General features: G+C 44.1%; 1 protein-coding gene across 11 annotated transcripts in view; it reads left to right on the top strand.

Annotated features, from left to right (window-relative positions):
• LOC137429600 (signal transducer and activator of transcription 1-alpha/beta) overlaps positions 1-25,967 on the top strand; it is a 107,894-nt gene that overhangs the window by 77,292 nt on the left and 4,635 nt on the right. For all 11 annotated transcript variants that reach the window (XM_078779608.1, XM_078779607.1, XM_068119640.2 and 8 more), the window contains 13 exons: positions 455-514; positions 2,771-2,800; positions 3,256-3,346; positions 5,535-5,576; positions 6,037-6,120; positions 7,497-7,595; positions 9,422-9,557; positions 10,971-11,023; positions 11,145-11,239; positions 22,403-22,542; positions 23,938-24,117; positions 25,323-25,398; positions 25,668-25,773. In XM_078779608.1, the coding sequence (XP_078635734.1) occupies positions 455-514; positions 2,771-2,800; positions 3,256-3,346; positions 5,535-5,576; positions 6,037-6,120; positions 7,497-7,595; positions 9,422-9,557; positions 10,971-11,023; positions 11,145-11,239; positions 22,403-22,542; positions 23,938-24,117; positions 25,323-25,398; positions 25,668-25,773 (1,192 nt within the window). The remainder of the gene's footprint in view (positions 1-454; positions 515-2,770; positions 2,801-3,255; positions 3,347-5,534; positions 5,577-6,036; positions 6,121-7,496; positions 7,596-9,421; positions 9,558-10,970; positions 11,024-11,144; positions 11,240-22,402; positions 22,543-23,937; positions 24,118-25,322; positions 25,399-25,667; positions 25,774-25,967) is intronic.

Here is a 25,967-nt window from a genome sequence, read left to right as displayed (position 1 = left end):
TCCAAACAGGACACTTACTGCTTTTAAGGACGTCATAAAGAACTCAAACAACACACGAATAACTAATGTAACCAATGTGTTAGATAGGGTGGTGTAAAAGACGCTCCATCAATGGCGGTAAACTTTCGGAATTTTTTTTTCGCAACCTTTAAAATCTTTATTTTATTTCAATCAAATTAAATACTTGAACAATATAGACCACAAATCGCCTTTTTGGCATTGTCAATAACCTTCCGTCAAGTAGTACTTGGACAAATTATTACGGCATTTTGTATCATCTCAACCAATCAAATTTGCCGCCCGTAGACCCCGCCCATGTCCTTGTTTCTGAAGACGGTGCGGGGTAATGTGTTCTTCGAATGCTCATGTTTATTATTTAATAATTTTGAGTGGTTTGAAATTGTATATTATTTTCCATCACATTTATTTGCCCTTTTCATTCACTCTATTTCAGGCTGCTGGTGAAGCTTCCTGAACTCAACTATCAACTGAAAGTGAAAGCATGTATTGATAAGTATGGACATATTACTTTTCTTTGCACTGATCGAATGAAATGAATGAATGAATGAATGGATGAAATGAATGAATGATCGTTTTAAGGCCATTTTCCCCGCTAGAGCGGGGGTTAGCCTTGCGGGCCCCATGACAATCATGGTTCCCTGTTTGAGGCAATGTTTTTATGGCCGGATGCCCTTCCTGACGCCAACCCTTAGTCGCCTCTTACGATGCGCAGGGATCAATACATTTAAAGCAAATCAATATATACATTTATTTAAAATAAATGAGTGAATTTAAATGAGTGAATATTTAAAATCAATATATACATAATATATACATATATTTAAAATATATGTATATATTATGAAGTCCAAAAATTCCAGTTTTTGATTTACATTGAATTCAATTCAATTTCGGTTTTATTCAATTGAAACGAAGACATGACCAAAGTTCGAAGACATAAAAGTTAAGTTTACAATACATGAAAAAATTTTTTGGATTAGTTTAGTTGAAAATTGGAAATATAATTGCTGACCTCGAGGCAAAATTAGAACAACAATAAAAGGCAAAGAACAATGGCGATTCAAACAAAGAAATGTTGACTTACAGTACAGTACAATCAATTAATATACTTCAATACGAATAGCTAGGGTCAAGCTCTGGTCTCTGGCTAGGCTCTCCTAGCTCTAGCAGCCTGGATAGCTAGGCTCTGGCTAGGGCAACCCTGGTGTTGGGCTAGCGGCTAGGGTGCTGGCTTAGGATCCTAGGATCCTGGGTTCGAATCCCGGTCGATCGCTGAATTAACGCCAGGGGGGTTGACTCAGCCTGTCATCCTTCCGAGGTCGGCTAATTGAGTACCAGTACACTGGTAATTCCCTGCTTGTCGTTAAAGGCGGCAAACAGGGTTGGCGTCAGGAAGGGCATCCGGCCGTAAAACATTGCTTCAAAAAGGGGACCGAAAAACAACAACAACCACGGTCCCCGAAAAAGGCCAACCCCCGCTTTGCGGGGAAAAATGGCCTCTAAAGGTGGTTATATTATAATACGAATAAAATTGCACAAGGAAAGAGAAAGAGAGAGAAAAGCGATTACTATGTAAAAACATACTTGTCTTCCAAAACAATAATAATGTTCAAACAATATTAGAGATAAATCATTAATATTTACACAAACCAAAGCTTCTGAACAAGTAAAGAGTTCTGCAATATCGAAATCCCAATAGACAGAAAGTTAATGAGTAAACGCAATAATCATTGGCTACTGAAGATTTTGCAACGTGTTATGCTCTGTGCTAATACGTGATTTAAATGGTAACTCAAGGTATAAAAAAGAGACTGAATCCTCTCCACACAATCTTGTTTCTCACAGTCTGAGAGTCCCTTAGGTGCTTTTTTGAAAACTCCAAGCGGGCTTTCATGTGTCTTTCACTGAGGAGAGGCTTCCGTCTGGCCACTCTGCCACAAAGCCCAGATCGGTGGAGTGTTGCAGTGATGGTTGTCCTTCTGGAAGTTTCTCCCATCTCCACACAGGATCTCTGGAGCTCAGCCAGAGTGACCATCGGGTTCTTGATCACCTCTCTTACCAAGGCCCTTCTCCCCCGACTGCTCAGTTTGGCCGGGCGGCCCCAGCTCCAGGAAGAGTCCTGGTTCTTCCAAACTTCTTCCATTTAAGAATTATGGAGGCCACTGTGCTCTTGGGAACCTTCAATGCAGCAGAGATTTTTTTGTAGGCTTCCCCAGATCTGTGCCTCGACACAATCCTGTCTCTGAGCTCTGCAGGCAGTTCCTTCGACCTCATGGCTTGGTTTTTGCTCTGATACGCATTGTCAGCTGTGAGACCTTATATAGACAGGTGTGTGCCTTTCCAAATCATGTCCAATCAATTGAATTTACCACAGGTGGACTCCAATCAAGGTGTAGAAACATCTCAAAGATGATCAAGAGAAATGGGAGGCACCTGAGCTAAATTTCAAGTGTCATAGCAAAGGGTATGAATACTTATGTCAATGTGATATTTGAGTTTTTTCTTTTTAATAAATTAACCAAACTTTCTAAAATCCTGTTTTCTCTTTGTCGTTATGGGGTATTGGGTGTAGATTGATGAGGGAAAAAATGAATTTGTACGATTTCAGCATAAGGCTGCAACATAACAAAATGTGAAAAAGTGAAGGGGTCTGAATACTTTCTGAATGCACTGCATACATTTATTATTATTATTATTTAGTGATCTGAACTTTGTTATCCACCCATTCTCCCGCACCCCTCACCACCAGGGAAATTACTGGAAGACCTCCAGGGAAAAGGTACAAGCCATATTGTTTGATTTGTACCCATTATGGTAAATGTAAATATTTGATAAGTTATTTCCTGTTGTAATGATAGAAATGTCTGTCTCACGTTCCTCTTCTCTTTTGTGAACCTTGTTTGAGTGGGCTTGTTGCTAGATCCCAAAAACAGGCAAATTCTTCCACTTTGTAATCTCTTTGTTGTCTGTGAACACACTTCAGTGTGTAGCATGATATAAAATTTGGCTGGCGGTCTATATAGACTTCCGACACTACACCTGGGTAGCATACCAATTTTGCATGTCTGTCTTGAGAAGCTCTTGTATTAATTAAGGATACTCTTCGATTTAATTTTTATTTGCAAATCATTGTGTTTGGTTTCCTGGAGCATCATAAACCCATTATCACCAATGAGTAGCATTACCTGGAGTTGCTGCCTTGTTGTACAGTCTATCTTTTCTCCTGTTGGGCAGTTTCCGCCGTTTCAACATTTTGGGCACAAACACAAAAGTGATGAACATCGAAGAGGAAAATGGCGCGCTGGCTGTGGACTTCCGCCATCTTGTGGGTCGCCATGTTGGATTCTTCCTCTTTGCTGCCATGTTGACCTGAACTCATTCTTGCTCAATTTCCCAATTTTATTTTGTAATGTGTGGTGGAGTGGACAACAGTTTCATTTAAACCGCAATAACTTTGTGCATAGCCATTTTGTAACATGTTTGGGTGAAATGCATTTGCAGTGGAATTGCGCGTTTAATGTTGATGAGTATACGGACTTGTATACTCGGCCCTGTCTTGTATGGATTCCTCTTTGTCCAAGGAGAAGTTTCCTTACATGGCAGGTGTCCTGTCATCACAGGGAATGGAGTTTATTGATTTTATTTGGCCAAAGCCTTGATTGCATTCAACATACCATATATACTAAAGTATTTGTCAAATAGGTGACTGTGTACAACAACAACAACAACAACAACAACAACAACAACAACATGCATTTTAAGGCCATTTTCCCTGCTAGAGCAGGGGTTAGCCTTGCGGTCCCCATGACAATCTTCTCCATTTTGCCCTATTTTCTGCATCTCTCCTTGTTAACCCCCTTGCCCGCATTTCTTCTTCCACCATCTTTAGCCAAGTCTTTCTCGGTCTTCCCCGTCCTCTACTTCCTTCTACATTCATTTCATCCTTCCTCAACACATGACCAAACCATCTCAACCTGTTCCTCTTCACAGCATCAATCACAGGCTCTATTCCCATCATTTTTCGCAATTCATCATTTGTCTTCCTCTCTCTCAACGATACTCCGCACATCCACCGAACCATTCGCATTTCCACCCTTTCCAACCTTCGTTGCTGCTCTACGTTCATTACCCATGTCTCGCTCCCATAAATCATAACACTTCTCACACATGCAGCATACACCTTTCCCTTCAGCTTCAACGACACTCCCCTCCTCATCAGCACGCCACTCAGTTCCCGAAACGTCTTCCATGCGCATCTCACTCTAGCAACCGTTGTCGAGTCTGACTGTGTTTAATAATACTGTGTAAATAGGTGACTGTGTATAAGAATAAATAAAACGTAATCAGGCTTTTAGTTACCTCTGCCACCAAAGGTGGATGGAGGTTATGTTTTCACCCCTGTCTGTCTGTCTGTCTGTCTGTCTGTCTTTCACCCCTGTCTGTCTGCTCAAACCTACGCACTTTAGGCTTTATTATGAAAGTGATATTCCTTTTTCTGTCCTGGTTTTCACGGCCATGACTATAAAAAATATAATGGTAGTGAGAGTTATCGGTTGTCTTTTTTATTTTTTATTTTTTGGCTGTCCGAAAATAGAATATAGCCCGACAAAGTACAATACAGCTTGGCCTTGCTTTCGTCATTATAGTGAGGACGTTATCCGCTTATCATGCACAAAAATGTCCTAAAATCCTCGTCGGTGTTTGTTGAACAGGTGTCCACTTGGTTCAGTGAATATTCATTGAAAAAAAAGTTTGTAGATTACTGAAATGGCCAGACAAAGCAGGTGTCTGTCGATGTCGGTATCCATAGAAGACAGGGACGACTATATTCCATGATGAGGAGCTATCTACTCATTGCTTGCGTAAAAATAGAAGACTATTCATACTTCTACAACCTTCATATAATTGATTACAATTACAACCCTCATGTAATTAATTACAACCACAACCCTTATATAATGAATTCCAACCACAACCCTCATGTAAACTCTCGTACATTTGACCTGTTTTTATTTTAAATCAATATTGTGTTCCAGTTTAACTTCGGTTTTTTTTGTTTTTTTTCTTTGAACAGCGTCTAATGCTAAGAAAGAAGCTTGGAAATGTAAATAATGTGCATAATACATACATGTATATGAATTACAATAAGGATATGTAGATAGACATGGGATTTTAACTTGGACTCCTAACATCATGTGTTAAGTGGAAGATGTGAGCACCAACATCCTCCATTTTATTTCCTCATCCTCTAACATCGTTTCTTTCCCCTGTACTTTCTCCTTTAATCTCCCCTCGTTATTTGCTTGCGTCCCAATACAAATCCCTTTCGTGGTTGGACTAAGACAGTCATTATATAACATACTTACACCTATATATTTTTTATATTTGAATTTAAAATGTGGGATAAAAACCAACAAACTTTGTACAAATACAAACTAAATTTGTATTGAATAGATTTTTCTTTTTTAATCTCTCGTCCCCTTCCTCGTCCCTCCTTCATCCTCACCCTCCAGCAAGTGAAAGAGCAGCGAGCGATGAATGGAGGCAGGAATGAGGTAATGCCCAATTGCACTTGTTTTGTCTGAGCAAAGCATGCATCATGGTTGAAGGGGGGAAGGGTTAATCTTTCGTCATAATTGCTTATGTAATAACTAGAAGATTCCTCACCATTGCTAGTTGGCAGGAGTTTTGCCGAGAAGAGTTGGCAGAAGGTTCAGCTCTGCATTTTTCCATTTGACCACTCAGCTTTGTATGGTTGTCACCGCACCTATTATTCAAAGTTCACGGACAAAGCTAATATAGATTGTGCTAGGAAACGCAAGGCAAGAGTTGAGGAGACCCTTCCCGTGGCCCTTTTCTCAATACTGCACTGGGTAAGGTGTATAATGAACTCTCTAGTTTTTAGGCTTTATTCGGGTCTAAGTTGGAATTTATATTTTGATTATTTTTCCACAACCACGCTGTCGTGTGCTCGGTAATGACATTGTATGCCCATTCCATTTTGGGGCCACACAGGGTGCACTGATCGTGACTGAGGAGTTACATCTGATCACCTTTGAAACCGAGATTTACCACCAAGGCCTCAAGCTTGACTTAGAGGTGGGTACATTGTGAAGGTGTTTGCCATTTTGCCGTGCACGGCATTTTGGTATGGCCAGGCTAGGCTTATTGAAGGCCTGGCATCCCATGATTGAATCAGAGGTTACTAACCTGCGCTCGCTAAGCGAAAAGTGAGGTTAAGCAATCGGGTGCGTATGTGTGCCGTACGCTGTGTCTGCATTTTAAAAATTTCTTTTCTCGGCAACTGTTAGTCCGATTGACATGAAATTTTACCGTAGGAGCGCCTCTGCCTGTAGATTGTTTTGCTGATAATTATGACGTCATAGCTCACGTGGTATGGACGCCATCTTGGAAAAACGTTACACCTCTATATCTCCCAAACCACTTAATGGAAAAAATTGAAACATGGCTCATTGTCAAGTACACCCCATGGGGAAATAAGATATGTTAATGATGTTGTCATAGGTGCCTCCATTATGACGTCATAATTCGACAAGTACAACGCTTGCTTGATCTGATCAGTATTAAATAAAAAAATTCCTCTGCAACTGTTAGTCCGATGAACACAAAGTTTTCAGAATATGAGCGGCTCCTCCTGTAGAATTGTTCTAATGATAATTATGACGTCATGGGTCGCTGGTACAGGTGCCATCTTGGAAAAATCGAAAAAAGTTGCACCTCTACATCTCTGAAACCGCTCCATGGAAAAAATTGAAACATGGCTCATTGTCAAGTACTCCCCTTGGGGAATAAGATATGTTACTGATGATGTCATTGGTGCTGTAATTATGACGTCATAATTTGACGAGGACAAGGCTTAGCCTGGTCAGTTTGAAATTTATTGAGCGTAATCGATGCAACAATTATATTAGAGAATATATATTTATGATGTAATTGCTCACGTGGTCTGGCGGCCATATTGGATCAAAGAAAGAAAAAAAAACGTTCAAAAACAGAACAGTTGGCTCGCATCAAGTTGACTGCGCAGGGTAAGTATTCAATGAATACCATCTCGTTGTTTCAGTGGAACGATTGCATTGTGGGTTTTTTAAAATACTCGTAGAGGTTTTTTCGTTTTAACCCGAGTTAAGGTTTGACTTGCTATGTACCAAAGTGCTGTCAGGAGGAGGGAGGTGATGGGAGAGGAGGATGGACTTGTAATACGCATTGAAATCGGATATCTGCAAGAGACCAATGGGCATTCTATTTTTTTTTTTTTTTTTTTTTTGTATGCAAGATCGAGGCTCGTGAAAGAGCTAAAAGACGGGCGACCAAAGGGCGACCTTTGACTTCGACCAAATAAGTCACCCTTTGGTCGCCCTTTGGCTTCTGACACACTTTGTGAAAAGATTCTGGTGTTCTCTGTTCCTTATTGCTGATTTGTATTGAAGGATGTGTGCTCATGTTCCCCACAGACTACCTCCCTACCTGTGATTATAATTTCAAACGTGAGCCAGTTGCCAAATGGCTGGGCATCCATTTTATGGTACAACATGCTCTGCTGTGAGCAGAAGGTGAGATTTGTTCATTAATCACTCTGAACCAGCATGATGTTAAATGGCTGTCATGTATTTAGTGTATTGGTTTCAACATACTCGATGCATTTGCAATATATGAATTGCGAAAGATGATGGGAATAGAGCCTGTGATTGATGCTGTGAAGAGGAACAGGTTGAGATGGTTTGGTCATGTGTTGAGGAAGGATGAAAGTGACTGGTTGAGAAGAGTGATGGAAATGAATGTAGAAGGAAGTAGAGGATGGGGAAGACCGAGAAAGACTTGGCTAAAGATGGTGGAAGAAGAAATGCGGGCAAGGGGGTTAACAAGGAGAGATGCAGAAAATAGGGCAAAATGGAGAAGATTGTCATGGGGACCGCAAGGCTGACCCCCGCTCTAGCGGGGAAAATGGCCTTAAAATGCATGTTGTTGTTGTTTGTTGATGCATTTGCAATATGCAGGATGCCAAGGAAACTCTTTGACTGGTTCCTACACTCGACCATTCCAGCCTGGGCTACCTGGTATTCACAAAGTACTGATACCGCCGGTGGAGCTCTTGGAGTTATCGGAACATGCAAAGTACAGCACCACGATAACACGAAGTACCATTACCGTAGCACTTGTGTCTGAAACGGTGTATTCTCCCAGCAATGGCATATGGCAGTGAAACATGATACCGGACAAAGAAGGTGGAGCAAACGTTGATCTCGTGCAAAGAGCTGTGGAAAGATGGGCATTGGCAAAATCAAAAGGGACGACAAGAGAAACAAATGGATCAGAGAGAAAACAAAATCCTTCACATTCTGGTTACAACCAAAAAATGGAAATGGAACAAGGCCAGGAAGTACAGCCAACTGGTGGACAAGAGTAAGAATAACAGACAACTGGTGGAGAAGAATTGCAAACGGGCAACCTCGGGGACATTGGAAGAAGAAGATCAAATTGGAACAAAAGATCAGATGGAGAGGTGAAATTGAAAAATTTCCTCCAGCACAACAACCTCGAATTGCACTGAATAGAACCGGGTGGTCCATGTTCAAGGTCCATCATGTAGTGGACTACATAGGCCTATTAAGTGAAGTCATATCACTAACATGCGAGGTGTAAAACATGGCATTCTATTCACTGCGTACGACTGGCAGTAATATTTCGGTTTTTTTTGTTAAGCCTTTACATCCCAGAGTAAGAGGAATAAGGTGCTAAGAGGGTGGTTTTGGTCCCTTCCCCTGACCTCTTCTCCCTTCCCCTCACCTCTTCTCCCTTCCCCTCACCTCTTCTGCCTTCCCATCACCTCTTCTCCCTTCCCCTCACCTCCTCTCCCTTCCCCTCACCTCTTCTCCCTTCCCCTCACCTCTTCTCCCTTCCCCTCACCTCTTCTCCCTTCCCCTCACCTCTTCTCCCTTCCCCTCACCTCTTCTCCCTTCCCCTCACCTCTTCTCCCTTCCCCTCACCTCTTCTCCCTTCCCCTCACCTCTTCTCCCTTCCCCTCACCTCTTCTCCCTTCCCCTCACCTCTTCTCCCTTCCCCTCACCTCTTCTCCCTTCCCCTCACTTCTTCTCCCTTATTCTCCCTTCCCCTCACCTCTTCTCCCTTCTTCTCCCTTCCCCTCACCTCTTCTCCCTTATTCTCCCTTCCCCTCACCTCTTCTCCCTTCCCCTCACCTCTTCTCCCTTCTCCGTACCCTCTCTACCCACCCTACCTACATTCACCCCCACATCCCAGTATTTTGCTCGTGAAAGGCAATTTAAACTAAACTTCCTCACAATCCATCCTGATGTTGCACCTGTGCCTTGGTGTACGTGTTAAAAATAACACGGGTGCCCGGTGTTTGCCTGTGCCCCAGAACGTGACGTTCTTCCTGAACCCTCCGGCCGCCAATTGGAAAGATCTTTCGGAAGCTCTGAGCTGGCAGTTCTCGTGTGTCACGAGCCGTGGCCTCAACACCGATCAACTGGCGACCCTTGCTGAGAAGCTTTTAGGTGAGGGACCTGAGGGACACCCATGTTTTATCACAAGGTGATGTCGACATGGGATGTTGCTGGACAAGCCATTTGGGATTATTGGGATTCTGGTGAGGTTCCCACCGGAATCCTATTGTTCTTGTAAGGATTATTATTCTCAGACATTTTGTGGAGATGATTCTAGAAAGCCGTTATATCTAGCTCCACGAAACTTTAACTCGTTATAGATACCAATGTAACTTAGTGCATCATGAATTTTGTTTTTGCAACTTTGACTTACATTGGCTGTCATTGCCTGACGTCATAAACTTTAAACATCATCTTCTCCAGAACCGCTGAACAGATCAACGTGAAATTTTACAAATATGATCGCCTAGCAATGGGGATAAAAGTTTGCGAAAAAACATCATCTGTCACGTGGTTTGGCAGCCATATTGGATTTTTTTTTTAACTTAAAAAATGTACTTCTCCAAAACTGCTTATCCGATCGATAAAAAACTTGAAACCCATGTTTAGATTCTAATGGGGGAATATTTTGCTAACTATGTGTTTGGCCGCCATCTTGAATTTAAGCAAAAAAAAAAAAATCACCTTTTCCAGAGTACCTCTTAACAGATCAATGCAAAATGTCGTACACATGATCAACTACTGATGTTGGAAAAATATTTGTAAACTGATTTCATGAGTCATTTGGTATTGTGGCCATCTTGCATTTAAGGAAAAAATATTTGAAAATTTATATCTCCAGAAACACCCAACGGATCAATCCGTAACTTCATACGTATGATTGACTACACGGGGATTTTTTTGCAAACTATGACCGTCATTCACATGGTATGGTGGCCATCTTGGATTTAAGGAAAATAAATTGAAAATGAATATCTCCAGAACCGCTTAACCTATCCAAACCAAAGTTTACAGATACGATCGACTACCCATGCAGAAATTTTATTGAAAATGATGATGTCATATGGTGGCCTGTAATTTGGCCATTTTTTTGGTGGCCATTTTTCCTGGAAGCCTGTAATCACTGCTCCCAGTTCTAGTTATAATTTCTTTTTTTTAGTGGAACACCAGCACATTTGATGAAAATTGACTTTATCTGTGACATTTTAACTTTCATGCGTCGGAATTGCGACCCATCCAGGATTGTGCCCCCATAGCGAATGGAAAACTGCCTCGGCTGCCCAATGCATCTGAAGACACGAAAGCAGTGGCTTCTCTTCTTCTTTTAACGTTCTTTAATGCGATTTGAGTATTTATTTGGCCCTCTTTGTAATTAAACCTAAAACACTAGGTTTAGCACAGTTATCCAAGTGCTGAAGCTCTTACCCTGATCAATTGTACATTTGTAACTAGTGCTCGACTTGGTGATGTGAACGTGAATGGTTCTTTTGACAATCACACATCTTTTTCTTTTTTTATATATAGGATTACAGGAAAATTCTGACAACTGCTTGGTGCCTTGGACAAAGTTTTGCAAAGTAAGAATCCTGGATGCACATGGATCGTCGTGTATTGAGAACAGAGGCCATTGCGTCATTGACTTGGTTTTTGCTGTTCCTGTGCTTGCTCACTTGTTTTTTATGTGGGTTTTGTGAGCAGGAGAACTTGCCGCAGAAGCCTTTCTCTTTTTGGCTTTGGCTTGATGGAATCATTGAGCTAATCAAGAAGCATTTGATCACCCTCTGGAACGATGGGTAAGAATGTGTTTTGTTTGCTGCTATCCAAATGAATTTACTCCGCCATGCTGTCATGTCAAGGCAGAAATACTAATTGGCGGTGATGTGAATCGTGAATGATGCGCTGGTTTAAATTACCTTCATTACCTTCGTACCTTTATTTCTGCAAAATTCTACCTACAAGGGCATTTTTGGATACAAATTCTATGCTCGTGGAAAAGTGAGGTGTCCGGGCGTAGACGGCAAAACAAGGGCAGGGGAATTGAGAACAGGTGGATGTGACTTTCAAGAGGAACAAACAGTTATAGAGAGAGAGGAAGGAAACAGAGTAATCTGTTACTAAAATGATTGGGTTGGTGGTCGAGTGGGTTAACGGGGTAGAAAGATCTCTGGCAGGAATGGGGAATGACGTTAGGTGGTGGTGTACTACCAACTGAAATCCCTGATGGGAAGAGTTGGATTGAATAGACTCGGGAAGGCAGTTCCCCATGTGGGAGAACAGATGAACTAAGGAAGTTTCACAAGAAGCTTTACTGGAAGAAAGTGTGTGAATGGACGGATGGGAGAGCAGAGAGAATGAGACAGGAAGAGAGGTGTATAAATGGGAGGCCAACAAACTTTTCTGTAGTGAGAGAGCAGCAGGCCCTGTGCTTCCCCTTCTTGGTCAGGGATTCCAATGAGTTTCAGAACTATGGATTACACAGCATCCAGGAGATGGGTCTTCTTCTTCGTTTGTATGCAGCATAAGGCTGCAGGGTAGCATCATTGCTCTGAGGGCGCAGCTGTACCACTGCTGGTCAGGGCAGGAATTTGTAATTTGTGCCGGAGATAGCTTGTCGACTCTTTCTGAAGGACACCATGGGATCTTTGAATGAATGAATGAATGATCGTTTTGAGGCCATTTTTCCCCGCTAAAGCGGGGGCTAGCATTGCAGGCCCCATGACCTAATGGTTCCCTTTTTTAGGCAGTTTTTTTTTTATGGCTGGATGCCCTTCCTGATGCCAACCCTTAGTCACCTCTTACGATGAGCAGGGATACGGTGTACCTATTCTAAACCGGGGTACACCCCGGGATCATTCATCCCGGCAAGCTGGTACTCAATTTGCCGACCTCGGAAGGATGACAGGCCGAGTCAACCCCCCTGGCGTTAATTCAGCGATCGACCGGGATTCGAACCCAGGATCCCAAGCCGGCACCCTAACCGCTAAGCCAACACCAGGGATCTTTAATATTCAGAAATTGATGCTGGCATACGGGACGGCCGTTTAACGCCCATCCGAGGGACGGCACACGCATTGTTTAATCACCTGCCTGTGAAACACCGGACGTACAGTTTATAGCTGGGTCTGGATTCAAACTCAGGCTAGACTGCTTGGAGGTGAGTGTTCGTACCTCGAGGCTATCCTGTCACCTCAAGAGACAGGTATAAATTGTGGTCACTAGCCCATACATGGAGCAGTAGTTAATTGGATTATGGATAAAGAACTTGTAGAATGTAGGCCATGAAAAGTTCAGATTTACCAAGGAAGGACTTGGCATGGCAGCAGATGCCTTGTTTGTGGCTGCATTGAAATCAGCTTTTATATATGGACTTCCCAAGAGGTCATGACTGATGGCGGGCCTCAGGAGTTAAAAGTACTAAACGTCTTGCAGTGGTTTATTATGGAAAGATGTGCGTGTGTTCTTTATACGACCTTTCTGGAGAGAAAGTGTGAGAAAGGGATTTGTCTGGATGAAATGACATGTACCAAGTGCAGACATCTGATCCTTTCGAGGTTGGTAGAGAGGGAAGCGGCTTCTACCAAAATGTTAGTGGGATGCGGTATCATATGGTATGATGAGGAATTGGCAAAAAAGAAAAAAGGGTTTTCAAGAGTAGCAGATCATTCAAGAGTAGCAGATCATTCAAGAGTAGCAGGCGGGGTACATTAGGTCAAAACGTATCATTTACGAGTCGGAAACATAAAAAGTGGAGCATTTCTGTGAAACAATCGTCTCCAAGAAGCTCTGTCCGTCAAGCTTTTGGGTCTCACTATCTGCCATGATCTTTGCTGGGAAAACCGCATTTCCAAGCTGGCCTCCAAAGCCAGTCGCCGACTGGGCATCCTCCAAAGTCCTTCCTTGGCACCTCTAAGCTCCTCACCACATATACGGCTTTCATCCGCAGCTCAATGGAGTACTGTTCTCCCCTATGGGCTGGTGCTCCTGCCTCACACCTTGCTCGTCTTCACGCTGTTGAAACCAAAGCTTTCAGAATCATTGGAATCTCCCGCGATGAAGCTAACTCCGAGGGCCTTTCACTCTCTCACCGCAGGCAGGTTGGTGGTCTTTGTGTCTTTAAACAACTCCTCTCTGGCCTTGCACCCCCTTCTCTGTCTGTGCTCTGTCCCCCAAATATTCCTACAGGACCCACAACATCTGCCAGAAACCCTCTCCTGGTGAAACTGCCAAATTCTCCGGATTCCTCCAGAACAAACTCCCCCACTCTCTTCAATCCCTCTCCTCCCTCTAGGTCTTTAAAACAGCTGTTCACCACCATCTCTTATCTTCCCCCATCCAAAACCTTGATCTTTTCTACCCCTGTTAATTCACCCCAGATCCACTTTTTTGAAATTCCAACTTCTTTCCTGGAAGTTCTAGCAGTGTCCATGTGTGTTTTTTTAACCTATCTCACCCCCCTCCCCCTTTCCCATGCCCCTCCCCCAGCCCTCTCCCTCCCACAGATCTTCTGATGTCCCTGCTCTCCATCTTGTCTCCCGCTCCCTTTAGTATATGTTCTTTGTGTTAGTTATTATATGAGCCTCGACTAAGTATTAAAAAAACAACACTTTTTTGGTGTGACGTCAGCAAACGGGAGAGGCAGATCTATGATGTGAGAACAGTCCTTGAATGTTGGAGGCCAGACTGTTGGGGAGGGTGTAACTATGAGAGTCAAAGGGGTGTGAGTGCAGGCTGTCAAAAAAGATGGGGGTGTAGGCGATGGCACTCGTTAGCCCACGGTTGCTGCAAACCATAGTTCATTTTCAAATTTCAAGCGAAGAAATATGCAGACGCTTCGCAATGTGGATATAAAGGAGGGCAAGTAGGAGTAAAAGTACAAAGAAAAGCATTGCTGCAGGTACAACATGGTGCGTGGGATGTAGTTTTGTGAGCAAACTAGGAAGGACAGGAGGAAGAGGACAAAGCAAAGAGAGGGAAGAAGTTATTAAAGAGAAGAGTGAGGTTGAGGAAGGAGAGCGAAGAGAGGGGAGTGAAGCATTTTAACGTCGGCAAGTGGCAGCTGCTCGGGCGCAAGTCAAGTCATGAGAGATGACTCACATGTAGGAAGGGAAGCATGAAGGAGCAAAGGGGAGAACATAATTTTGTGTCGATATTAACGATTGGGAAGAAAGAGAATGATAAGATTGAGAATGAGAGTCCACAGGTTGTGGTTGATGGAGGCAAGTAGGAAGGGGTAGGAGTTTTATTTTTATAATTGTACTTTGAGGAGAGGGTCAAGGCCGGATTTAAAGCCATGTGACCGCTGGGCTCGGGGGGGGGGGGGGGGGGGGAAAGGGGGCGCCGGCTCCCGGGCTTAGCGTGCACCTGCCACGTAACTATATAACGAGGAAATTTGACACAGGAGGCGGCCATTCGCCCCTTCATGCCTGAGCTACACCAACACCAGATAAAAATAAATCTGTCCAGCTCATAACTTAATTTAATTGGGGGATGAGAAAAGCGTGGCAGGTTCAGGGATATCACTGGCACCAGTGTTACAAATAAATAAATAAAGATTGGTGGGGGTTGGATGAAGGCTGTTATAAGGTGAAGAATGTACAACACCGACCGCACACTATCTTGACAAGATCCTCTCGCAGACATCACAATCGGCACACATGTACACAATCGCCCATGCATACTCACTACTCAGGCCTACGAGTCCTGCCAATATTCCCATACCCCTCTGTCTGCAATGCTACTAGGTACCCATCTAATTGAAATTTGAACTTGTCTTTTCTTTCTGATGCCACTACCTTTCTGGAGAGACCATTCAATGAATCGACTACTCTGAGTGAAAGACCCTTGCCTTGCTACCATCTTAACTTTCCTCTTCTTTACTCTCAGGATATGTCCCCTGGTCCTATCGTTGTCTATTGTGCTGAATAATTATTCTGTACTTCTTTTGTCTCTACCCTAATATGCTTCATCACGTTAAACATCTCTATCATATCCCCTCGTAACCACCTCCTTTCTAATGGATGAAGTCCTGTCTCCTTCAGCCTGGAAACACTCGCTTTGTCCCCAAAATGGTTCCCACTGCTTCCTAAATGCAAAACTTTACTCCCGACACCATATTCCAGCCATAGGTTGACATATATCACTCTGCTCATAATTTATATGTACCTAATCTTGGGAGAATCCCAGAAAACATCCATATCATAATAGCGTAAGGACTCGACTTTGTTATCCCTTTTACGCCGCACCCAGTGACCCGATGCCCATGGCACGAATGGATTTACGATCTACGAACCGCGCTCTTTGTTTATCACGTACAGACATACTCGAAAAATCTGAATTAGCCGACGTTGGGGCCCAAAAGCATCCGATTAACTGCCGATACGACGCCATCTTACGACGCCATCGTATTGGCGTCTGCTGGGCAAAGGCGAAACAAGCCGTCCGCTGATTGGACAGGCGAAGGCGAAAGCAAGCCGTCCACTGAGTGGACAATCCAGAGCATGCATTTGTGCCGGTGTCGGCGATCGTTGTTCATATACGCACTCTTCATTCTCATCTTTCTTCCTAACTCTGACTCGGACAAGCAAATCCCCTATGCCATCCATAATGGTACACTCTATCCATACACCACATCCTCCCTTCCGTGGATGTTCCACGGGTTTCGGCTAGTTAATAATAATCCTTATTGTCCCGTAACCGGGGGAATGTCTATTCAGTGACGCCAAGTTCAAAACCTCATGTGGAAACATAAAAAAAATCAAAAGAATAAGAACAACAGGTAAAATATGGAAGATAGACTGAACCGGAAATGGCTAAGAATTTGAATTTAACACTTAAACTGCACATGGTACAAATTCCTTTTTGAAAATATTCTTCTTCATCTGCCTGACTCGAAAGTTTTTCAAAAGGTCCATCGAAGAAGTGACTCATCGGTACATACATGGGTCGACTTCCTTTTCAATGCTCGGATATATAAAGACTGGTTGAAGGCCCACCAACTTTAAATGCCAGTGTAATGACTTTTGTCAGTCGTGACTTATTCAGAGTGAGACAAAAGTCCCCACACCACTTATTGAGTGCGTCAATCTCATCGAGGTGAAGATACAAAGGTTGATTGATCGGAAAGACAGCCAACAATGGCGATATCGTCTGCATACTTAATAAAGTTACAAACTTCTTTAAGAGCCACACATCCATTGGTGTACAAACTGAACAGTAGAGGTGACAATACACCGCCTTGTGGAGCACCAGTATTCAAGATTGGTAACTTTGACAAGCTACCATTCACCCTCACCCGCTGAGGACGGTCTCGTAATAAACTTTCCACCCAGAGTATGATATGGGGGTTCAGGCACAGGTCACTCAACACTTTCACAAGGGTAAATGGCTGCATAGTGTTAAAGGCTGACGAGAAATCAACAAATAACACACGGACATAGGTGACTTGTGATTGGATGAAGCAAACTGAGCCAGGCATCTTCAATATACTTTTTCCAACAAAGAAAGAAATTGAATGTTGGATCCTTTTGCTCGATAAATAAAAGAAAATGTAGTTTTTGTGCGTGAAGATCAGATCTTCACGAAGATGAAGATCTGATCATATTTTAGGTCAAATTTATGCAGAAATAAAGAAAATTCTAAAGGGTTCACAAACTTTTTCTCACCACTGTGGGCAAGAGATGGGACCGGACCACCTTATGGTTCGATCGCAAGAGCACACTTCACCGCATAAGCATGTTCATTGTTGCCATATAACACTTGTCCAATGTCCTGTTACCACAGGTAGCAACTTTCAGGTACTGATGGAGCTGAGGGAGTTCCTGACCAAGTTCACATCCATTGAAGTCCCTAAGAATCAGGATGCATTGATCCAATGAATGGTAGTCCTCCCTCCATTGATCCAATCCTCATTCCTCCCTCCATTGATCCAATCCTCATTCCTCCCTCCATTGATCCAATCCTCATTCCTACCTCCATTGATCCAATCCTCATTCCTCCCTCCATTGATCCAATCCTCATTCCTACCTCCATTGATCCAATCCTCATTCCTACCTCCATTGATCCAATCCTCATTCCTACCTCCATTGATCCAATCCTCATTCCTACCTCCATTGATCCAATCCTCATTCCTACCTCCATTGATCCAATCCTCATTCCTACCTCCATTGATCCAATCCTCATTCCTACCTCCATTGATCCAATCCTCATTCCTACCTCCATTGATCCAATCCTCATTCCTACCTCCATTGATCCAATCCTCATTCCTACCTCCATTGATCCAATCCTCATTCCTACCTCCATTGATCCAATCCTCATTCCTACCTCCATTGATCCAATCCTCATTCCTACCTCCATTGATCCAATCCTCATTCCTACCTCCATTGATCCAATCCTCATTCCTACCTCCATTGATCCAATCCTCATTCCTACCTCCATTGATCCAATCCTCATTCCTACCTCCATTGATCCAATCCTCATTCCTACCTCCATTGATCCAATCCTCATTCCTACCTCCATTGATCCAATCCTCATTCCTACCTCCATTGATCCAATCCTCATTCCTACCTCCATTGATCCAATCCTCATTCCTACCTCCATTGATCCAATCCTCATTCCTACCTCCATTGATCCAATCCTCGTTCCTACCTCCATTGATCCAATCCTCGTTCCTACCTCCATTGATCCAATCCTCGTTCCTACCTCCATTGATCCAATCCTCGTTCCTACCTCCATTGATCCAATCCTCATTCCTACCTCCATTGATCCAATCCTCATTCCTACCTCCATTGATCCAATCCTCATTCCTACCTCCATTGATCCAATCCTCATTCCTCCCTCCATTGATCCAATCCTCATTCCTACCTCCATTGATCCAATCCTCATTCCTACCTCCATTGATCCAATCCTCATTCCTACCTCCATTGATCCAATCCTCATTCCTACCTCCATTGATCCAATCCTCATTCCTACTTCCATTGATCCAATCCTCATTCCTACCTCCATTGATCCAATCCTCATTCCTACCTCCATTGATCCAATCCTCATTCCTACCTCCATTGATCCAATCCTCATTCCTACCTCCATTGATCCAATCCTCATTCCTACTTCCATTGATCCAATCCTCATTCCTACCTCCATTGATCCAATCCTCATTCCTACCTCCATTGATCCAATCCTCATTCCTACCTCCATTGATCCAATCCTCATTCCTACCTCCATTGATCCAATCCTCATTCCTACCTCCATTGATCCAATCCTCATTCCTACCTCCATTGATCCAATCCTCATTCCTACCTCCATTGATCCAATCCTCATTCCTACCTCCATTGATCCAATCCTCATTCCTACCTCCATTGATCCAATCCTCATTCCTACCTCCATTGATCCAATCCTCATTCCTACCTCCATTGATCCAATCCTCATTCCTACCTCCATTGATCCAATCCTCATTCCTACCTCCATTGATCCAATCCTCATTCCTACCTCCATTGATCCAATCCTCATTCCTACCTCCATTGATCCAATCCTCATTCCTACCTCCATTGATCCAATCCTCATTCCTACCTCCATTGATCCAATCCTCATTCCTACCTCCATTGATCCAATCCTCATTCCTACCTCCATTGATCCAATCCTCATTCCTACCTCCATTGATCCAATCCTCATTCCTACCTCCATTGATCCAATCCTCGTTCCTACCTCCATTGATCCAATCCTCGTTCCTACCTCCATTGATCCAATCCTCATTCCTACCTCCATTGATCCAATCCTCATTCCTACCTCCATTGATCCAATCCTCATTCCTACCTCCATTGATCCAATCCTCATTCCTCCCTCCATTGATCCAATCCTCATTCCTACCTCCATTGATCCAATCCTCATTCCTACCTCCATTGATCCAATCCTCATTCCTACCTCCATTGATCCAATCCTCATTCCTACCTCCATTGATCCAATCCTCATTCCTACTTCCATTGATCCAATCCTCATTCCTACCTCCATTGATCCAATCCTCATTCCTACCTCCATTGATCCAATCCTCATTCCTACCTCCATTGATCCAATCCTCATTCCTACCTCCATTGATCCAATCCTCATTCCTACTTCCATTGATCCAATCCTCATTCCTACCTCCATTGATCCAATCCTCATTCCTACCTCCATTGATCCAATCCTCATTCCTACCTCCATTGATCCAATCCTCATTCCTACCTCCATTGATCCAATCCTCATTCCTACCTCCATTGATCCAATCCTCATTCCTACCTCCATTGATCCAATCCTCATTCCTACCTCCATTGATCCAATCCTCATTCCTACCTCCATTGATCCAATCCTCATTCCTACCTCCATTGTAACTTTCGACGATTCGTTCCTATGCGCACTTAAAGTCCGGCCCTGGTGGGTACGTCCGAATAACAGTGCACTGACCAAATTCCCGTGACAGGTAGTAGGGTCGGAAAGACACAGTCAGTACCTCCACATCCTTGGAACAATATCGTTCACATACCATAAAATCTTTGGCCCAATTCAAATTCATCGGCCTACTTAACTCACCACCTTTGGCCTTGTCCGGTGACGCGTCTCTATCAGCCATAATCATCTCACGTCCATCGAAGGACACGTAATCCCCTTCACCACGCCATGTCTCGGTGAAACACATCACAGATGTGCTTTGTTAGTACCAGTCAAACTTCAGGAGGGCAAACAATTTTGTTCATCATCGAGCGAGAATTGATCAAAGTCAAAACAGGAAGGGGTACCTTGTGGTTTCTGCGTTTAGGCCGATGACGAAAACCTCCACGAGAACCTCGTTTGTTTTTCTTCTTAATTCTGAAAACACCATTCGAAATTTCCAAGTTCACAACACGTCTTTGCATAACACCAGCAAAACTGCCGGAACGCAGGTTCATCAGGAACTTGCGACTGTACGTGATGACGTCATCTTGCAGCTCCGAGGTGTACCACAACCAACGTCTTCCTGATATGATGTCATTTAACTTTCTCTCATTGTCCCTAACTCCTGCTCCTTAAAAAATGCATCGAACTCCATGTTGACGATCCTTCCTGCAGAATGGTGAATACAACAAACACAACAGGCATTTTAAGGCCATTTTCCCTGCAAGAGCGGGGGTTAGCCTTGCGGTCCCCATGACAATCTTCTCCATTTCTAACTTCCCCGTCCTCTACTTCCTTCTACATTCATTTCCATCACTCTTCTCAACCAGTCACTTTCATCCTTCCTCAACACATGACCAAACCATCTCAACCTGTTTCTCTTCACAACATCAATCACAGGCTCTATTCCCATCATCTTTCGCAATTCATCATTTGTCTTCCTCTCTCTCAACGATACTCCGCACATCCACCGAACCATTCGCATTTCCACCCTTTCCAACCTTCGTTGTTGCTCTACGTTCATTACCCATGTCTCGCTCCCATAAATCATAACACTTCTCACACATGCAGCATACACCTTTCCCTTCAGCTTCAACGACACTCCCCCCCTCCTCATCAGCATGCCACTCAGTTCCCGAAACTTCTTCCATGCACATCTCACTCGAGCAACCGTTGCCGAGTCTGATCCACCTTCTCCATTCAGCATGTCTTCTAGATAGCAAAATGTTTTCACACCTTCCAGCTTCACGCCGTCTCCAAGATCCAACTCAACATTTCCTCCATCTGCAGCTCCCTCTGTGCACACCTCACACTTGAATGTAGCTGCCACTCTGGTTAATGACCCTCTCAAACCACTACATTTGTGATGAACCCACTCAGCGCACATTGTACATTGAATGGAGTTCACTCCGACACCCTTCCTGCACACAGCACATGGCCACTTCCCAGTTCTTTCCACCTCACCACATGCTTTTCCACTTGCCATCACCTTCGTCTTTCCGATATTCACCTTCAGACCTTTTGTCTCCATACATTCCTTCCACTTGTTCATCTTTTCCTTCAGTCCATCCATACTTTCTGCAATCAACACCAGATCATCTGCATACAACAACTCCCACGGTAAACCCTCCTTTACGTTCTGAACCAGCACCTCCATCACAGCTACAAATAGTAGTGGACTTAGTACCGACCCCTGATGCACTCCCACCTTCACCTCAAACTCACCACTGTTCCCGTCCTTCGTCCTTACAGCTGTGCGTGCTCTTTTGTACATTGCCATCACTACTCTGATCAACCATTCCTCCACTCCTAACTTCCTCAATGCCCATGTCAATACTTTGCGTGGAACCCTATCGAATGCTTTCTCCAGATCAACAAACCCAAGAAACAACTTCTTCCTCTTCTCCATGTACTTCTCCTGCAACTGCCTCACAATGAAAAGCGCATCTGTCGTTCCTCTTCCTGGCATAAATCCAAACTGCATTTCGTCGATCTTCACTTTCTTCCTTATCCTCCTCTCCATCACCCTTTCCAATACCTTCATTCCATGCTCCAATAACTTTATCGCTCGGTACGAGCATTCCTGCAGAATTGTGAATCCACATATTTAATAGTTTAATTGCCAACAAAAGTTCCCTGGCCTCTTTTCTACCTATCTCTGTTGCTCCACCCTCATCACTGACTACCCCCACAACCTGCCTCACCACTGACTGCCCTCGTTACCCACACAACTCCTCACCACTGACTGCCCTCATTACCCCACTACTCCTTACCACTGACTGCCCTCGTTACCCCACTACTCCTCACCACTGACTGCCCTCGTCATCCCCACTACTCCTCACCACTGACTGCCCTCGTCATCCCCTCCCCCCACCCCACGTTCGAAATGATCAATTACAGTTAGATGGGACATATCCGGAATGGTTTGCTTAACTTTGGATGTCATCCATTCTAGGGAGAGCAAAATGTGTCGATATGCGAAGGAGATCAGAACCAGAAGGTTCATCTGACACGTTTGAAAATCATCATTGTGCTTCACACTAAAGGTGTTCTCTTTGCAGTTACATTATGGGCTTTGTGAGCAAGGAGAAGGAGAAGAACCTGCTTAAAAACAAGCCCTATGGGACATTCCTGCTGCGTTTCAGTGAAAGCAGTCGAGACGGAGGCATCACCTTTACCTGGGTGAAGCAGTCAAGCAGTGGTAAGTATTTGGGGAGTGGATGTGGGGACGAGGATAGTTTGGGGAGTGGAAGTGGGGATGATAGTTTGGGGAGTGGAGGTGGGGATGAGGATAGTTTGGGGAGTGGAGGTGGGGATGAGGATAGTTTGGGGAGTGGAGGTGGGGATGAGGCTGTTTGGGGAGTGGAGGTGGGGATGAGGATAGTTTGGGGAGTGGAAGTGGGGATGAGGATAGTTTGGGGAGTGGAGGTGGGATGAGGATAGTTGGGGAGTGGAGGTGGGGATGAGGATAGTTTGGGGAGTGGAAGTGGGGATGAGGATAGTTTGGGGAGAGGAGGTGGGGATGAGGATAGTTTGGGGAGTGGAGGTGGGGATGAGGATAGTTTGGGGAGTGGAGGTGGGGATGAGGATAGTTTGGGGAGAGGAGGTGGGGATGAGGATAGTTTGGGGAGTGGAGGTGGGGATGAGGATAGTTTGGGGAGTGGAGGTGGGGATGAGGATAGTTTGGGGAGTGGAGGTGGGGATGAGGATAGTTTGGGGAGTGGAGGTGGGGATGAGGATAGTTTGGGGAGTGGAGGTGGGGATGAGGCTGTTTGGGGAGTGGAGGTGGGGATGAGGATAGTTTGGGGAGTGGAAGTGGGGATGAGGATAGTTTGGGGAGTGGAGGTGGGATGAGGATAGTTGGGGAGTGGAGGTGGGGATGAGGATAGTTTGGGGAGTGGAAGTGGGGATGAGGATAGTTTGGGGAGAGGAGGTGGGGATGAGGATAGTTTGGGGAGTGGAGGTGGGGATGAGGATAGTTTGGGGAGTGGAGGTGGGGATGAGGATAGTTTGGGGAGTGGAGGTGGGGATGAGGATAGTTTGGGGAGTGGAGGTGGGGATGAGGATAGTTTGGGGAGTGGAGGTGGGGATGAGGATAGTTTGGGGAGTGGAGGTGGGGATGAGGATAGTTTGGGGAGTGGAGGTGGGGATGAGGATAGTTTGGGGAGTGGAGGTGGGGATGAGGATAGTTTGGGGAGTGGAGGTGGGGATGAGGATAGTTTGGGGAGAGGAGGTGGGGATGAGGATAGTTTGGGGAGAGGAGGTGGGGATGAGGATAGTTTGGGGAGTGGAGGTGGGGATGAGGATAGTTTGGGGAGTGGAGGTGGGGATGAGGATAGTTTGGGGAGTGGAGGTGGGGATGAGGATAGTTTGGGGAGTGGAGGTGGGGATGAGGATAGTTTGGGGAGTGGAGGTGGGGATGAGGATAGTTTGGGGAGGGGTTCTTGTTGTAAACTTGCATATTTAACCTACAGATTTAGGTTTTCTGTGCATGAGCTTTGAACTTCATGGCTCATTATATAAATTTTTTAATGAGATGGTCACCTGTAATCATTTTCACCAATTTGGTGTCGATGTGTCTGTACCCCTTGTGCAGACCTGGTCGAGATCCAGTCCGTGGAGCCGTACACCAAGCAGCACCTGGCCGCCGTATCCTTCCCCGACATCATTTTCAATTTCAAGATCATCAGCGATACCAACATACCCAACTGTCCTCTCAAGTACCTCTATCCGGACATCGACATGGACAAAGCTTTCAGCAAATACTTGGGCATGTGTGAGTGGCCGAGAGACTGAGCGACACCTTTTCTCATCTGAGCGGGAATTCTATTCATTCCAAAAGTTGAGCGTGTTGCTAAAGTGGCGATGCACCCTGGACTTGGGAGAACACTTTGTGGGCACAGGATCATCGACTTGAAAACCCAATCACTTTACCTTACTTAAAGATCGATTTATTACTTCCAAAATGGAAGATTTTTCAAGTATATTCGTTGGTCTCGTGCGTTATTCTGTCTGTCTGTTTGTCTGTCAATCGCCTACAGGTCACAATTTTAAACCGATCGTCACGAAACTTCACCAGATTGGTAGAGTTGGTCATAAGGAAGAAGCCTATTGATTTTGAGGTCAAAGGTCATCTGGAGGTTAAATTTCTGAAATTGCCATTTTTCATCCGATTGACTTGGAAATTGAACAGCATTTTCAGTCACTAAATTGGAAAACCAACTATTTTTGAGGTCAAAGGTCATCTCAAGGTCAAACTTCCAAAATCATAATTTTTCATCTGAAAAACCATCAATTTTCATCCGATTGACTTAAAATTTAAATATCAATTACATAGTGCGTCACTGAATTGGGAAACCAACTATTTTTGGGTCAAAATGTCAAAGGTCAACTCAAGGTCAAACTTCTAATATCAAGTTTCACCTGAAAAAGCAATTTTAATCCAGTTGACCCGAGCTTTGATTAAAATCGTCAATTATAATCTTAATGAAATGGAAAATTTGTTGTATCCATGGCAACTTTTTTATTTTGGGGAGTGGTGGATTTTGCAAGTATCGTGCTCTGCACGACGTCTTCTTCTTTATTTATTGCTCTTCTATATGATTTTGAGTGACGGTAATGATTCCCAAATACAATTGTTGTGACATTCTCAAAAGTCATCCGCTACTTTAGGGCTCTGAGTCTGATCCCTGGAAATTTACGATTGGTGAAGCCTTTCCAAAGGTGTATATTAATAAGGGAATCAGTCAGGAAGTCATAAATGTCAACTTGCAACTTCCTTGGCTGCTAACGTAAATCTTAAAGAAACTCGCCCTCCGCTGGGAAATGGCATCGCTCCGGCTCAAAACTACGTCACTCCGGCTCAAAACTACGTAGAACAGGAGAAACATCTGTGTCGAGTTTCTTTTCCCGAAGTAGGACTGTTCCTTCGTGGTTTCGACCAATGAAGTTTGATATCCATTGTGTACTGTATTCCCACAGCGTCGGACATCATGGATCAAGAGCAGAGTGACTCAAAAGGTTACATTCCTACAAAATTCATCCCAGTTCACATGACGTGAGTATAACCACCTCTTCATTGCTCCCCCTTGGAATTCCCCCGTGACCTATTTCTCATCATGTGCCCTCTCTCGATTTCTCCTCCCGTATAACTCTAATGGTGCGATCCGGAGATCTTTAAAGAGCCAATGGAATTGTTTATTTGCACACAAGGTGCATGTGTGCTTTCCATGTCCTCAAAGCTGCCATGCATCTCCAGGGTTTGTTTGAGAGAACAAACCAATTCTGGACACGTTCGTTTCTTTCCCCATTTCTTGGAATGTGTAGGAGAGTCAGTCAATCATTGGGCATGTTCCCACTGACACCTGAAGATTTGGTTGAGCTGACTGAATCAGAACTCTCACATCCCTTTCCACAATTCTCCTTGGAGGAGGTGAGCCTTGTCCTGCACTTTTACATTTTAAAATCAGGTAAGGTTTGTGCAGAACATTTAGATATGTTGCATTAAACACAGTAGAGATAGTCATGTGGTCGAACAACAAAAGGTTAATGGTGATGGGTAGCATCATTGGTATTCCAGATTACCGAGGACATGTTTGTGATGTCATTGCAAATGGGGTCTTGCTA

This window comes from Myxine glutinosa, chromosome 6 (genome assembly GCF_964187855.1).
Source record: "Myxine glutinosa chromosome 6, kmMyxGlut1.1, whole genome shotgun sequence".
In the NCBI taxonomy this organism is placed as follows: Eukaryota; Metazoa; Chordata; class Myxini; order Myxiniformes; family Myxinidae; genus Myxine; species Myxine glutinosa.
The sequence above is the reverse complement of the archived record's forward strand: the minus strand, read 5'-3'. Positions and strand labels throughout refer to the sequence as shown.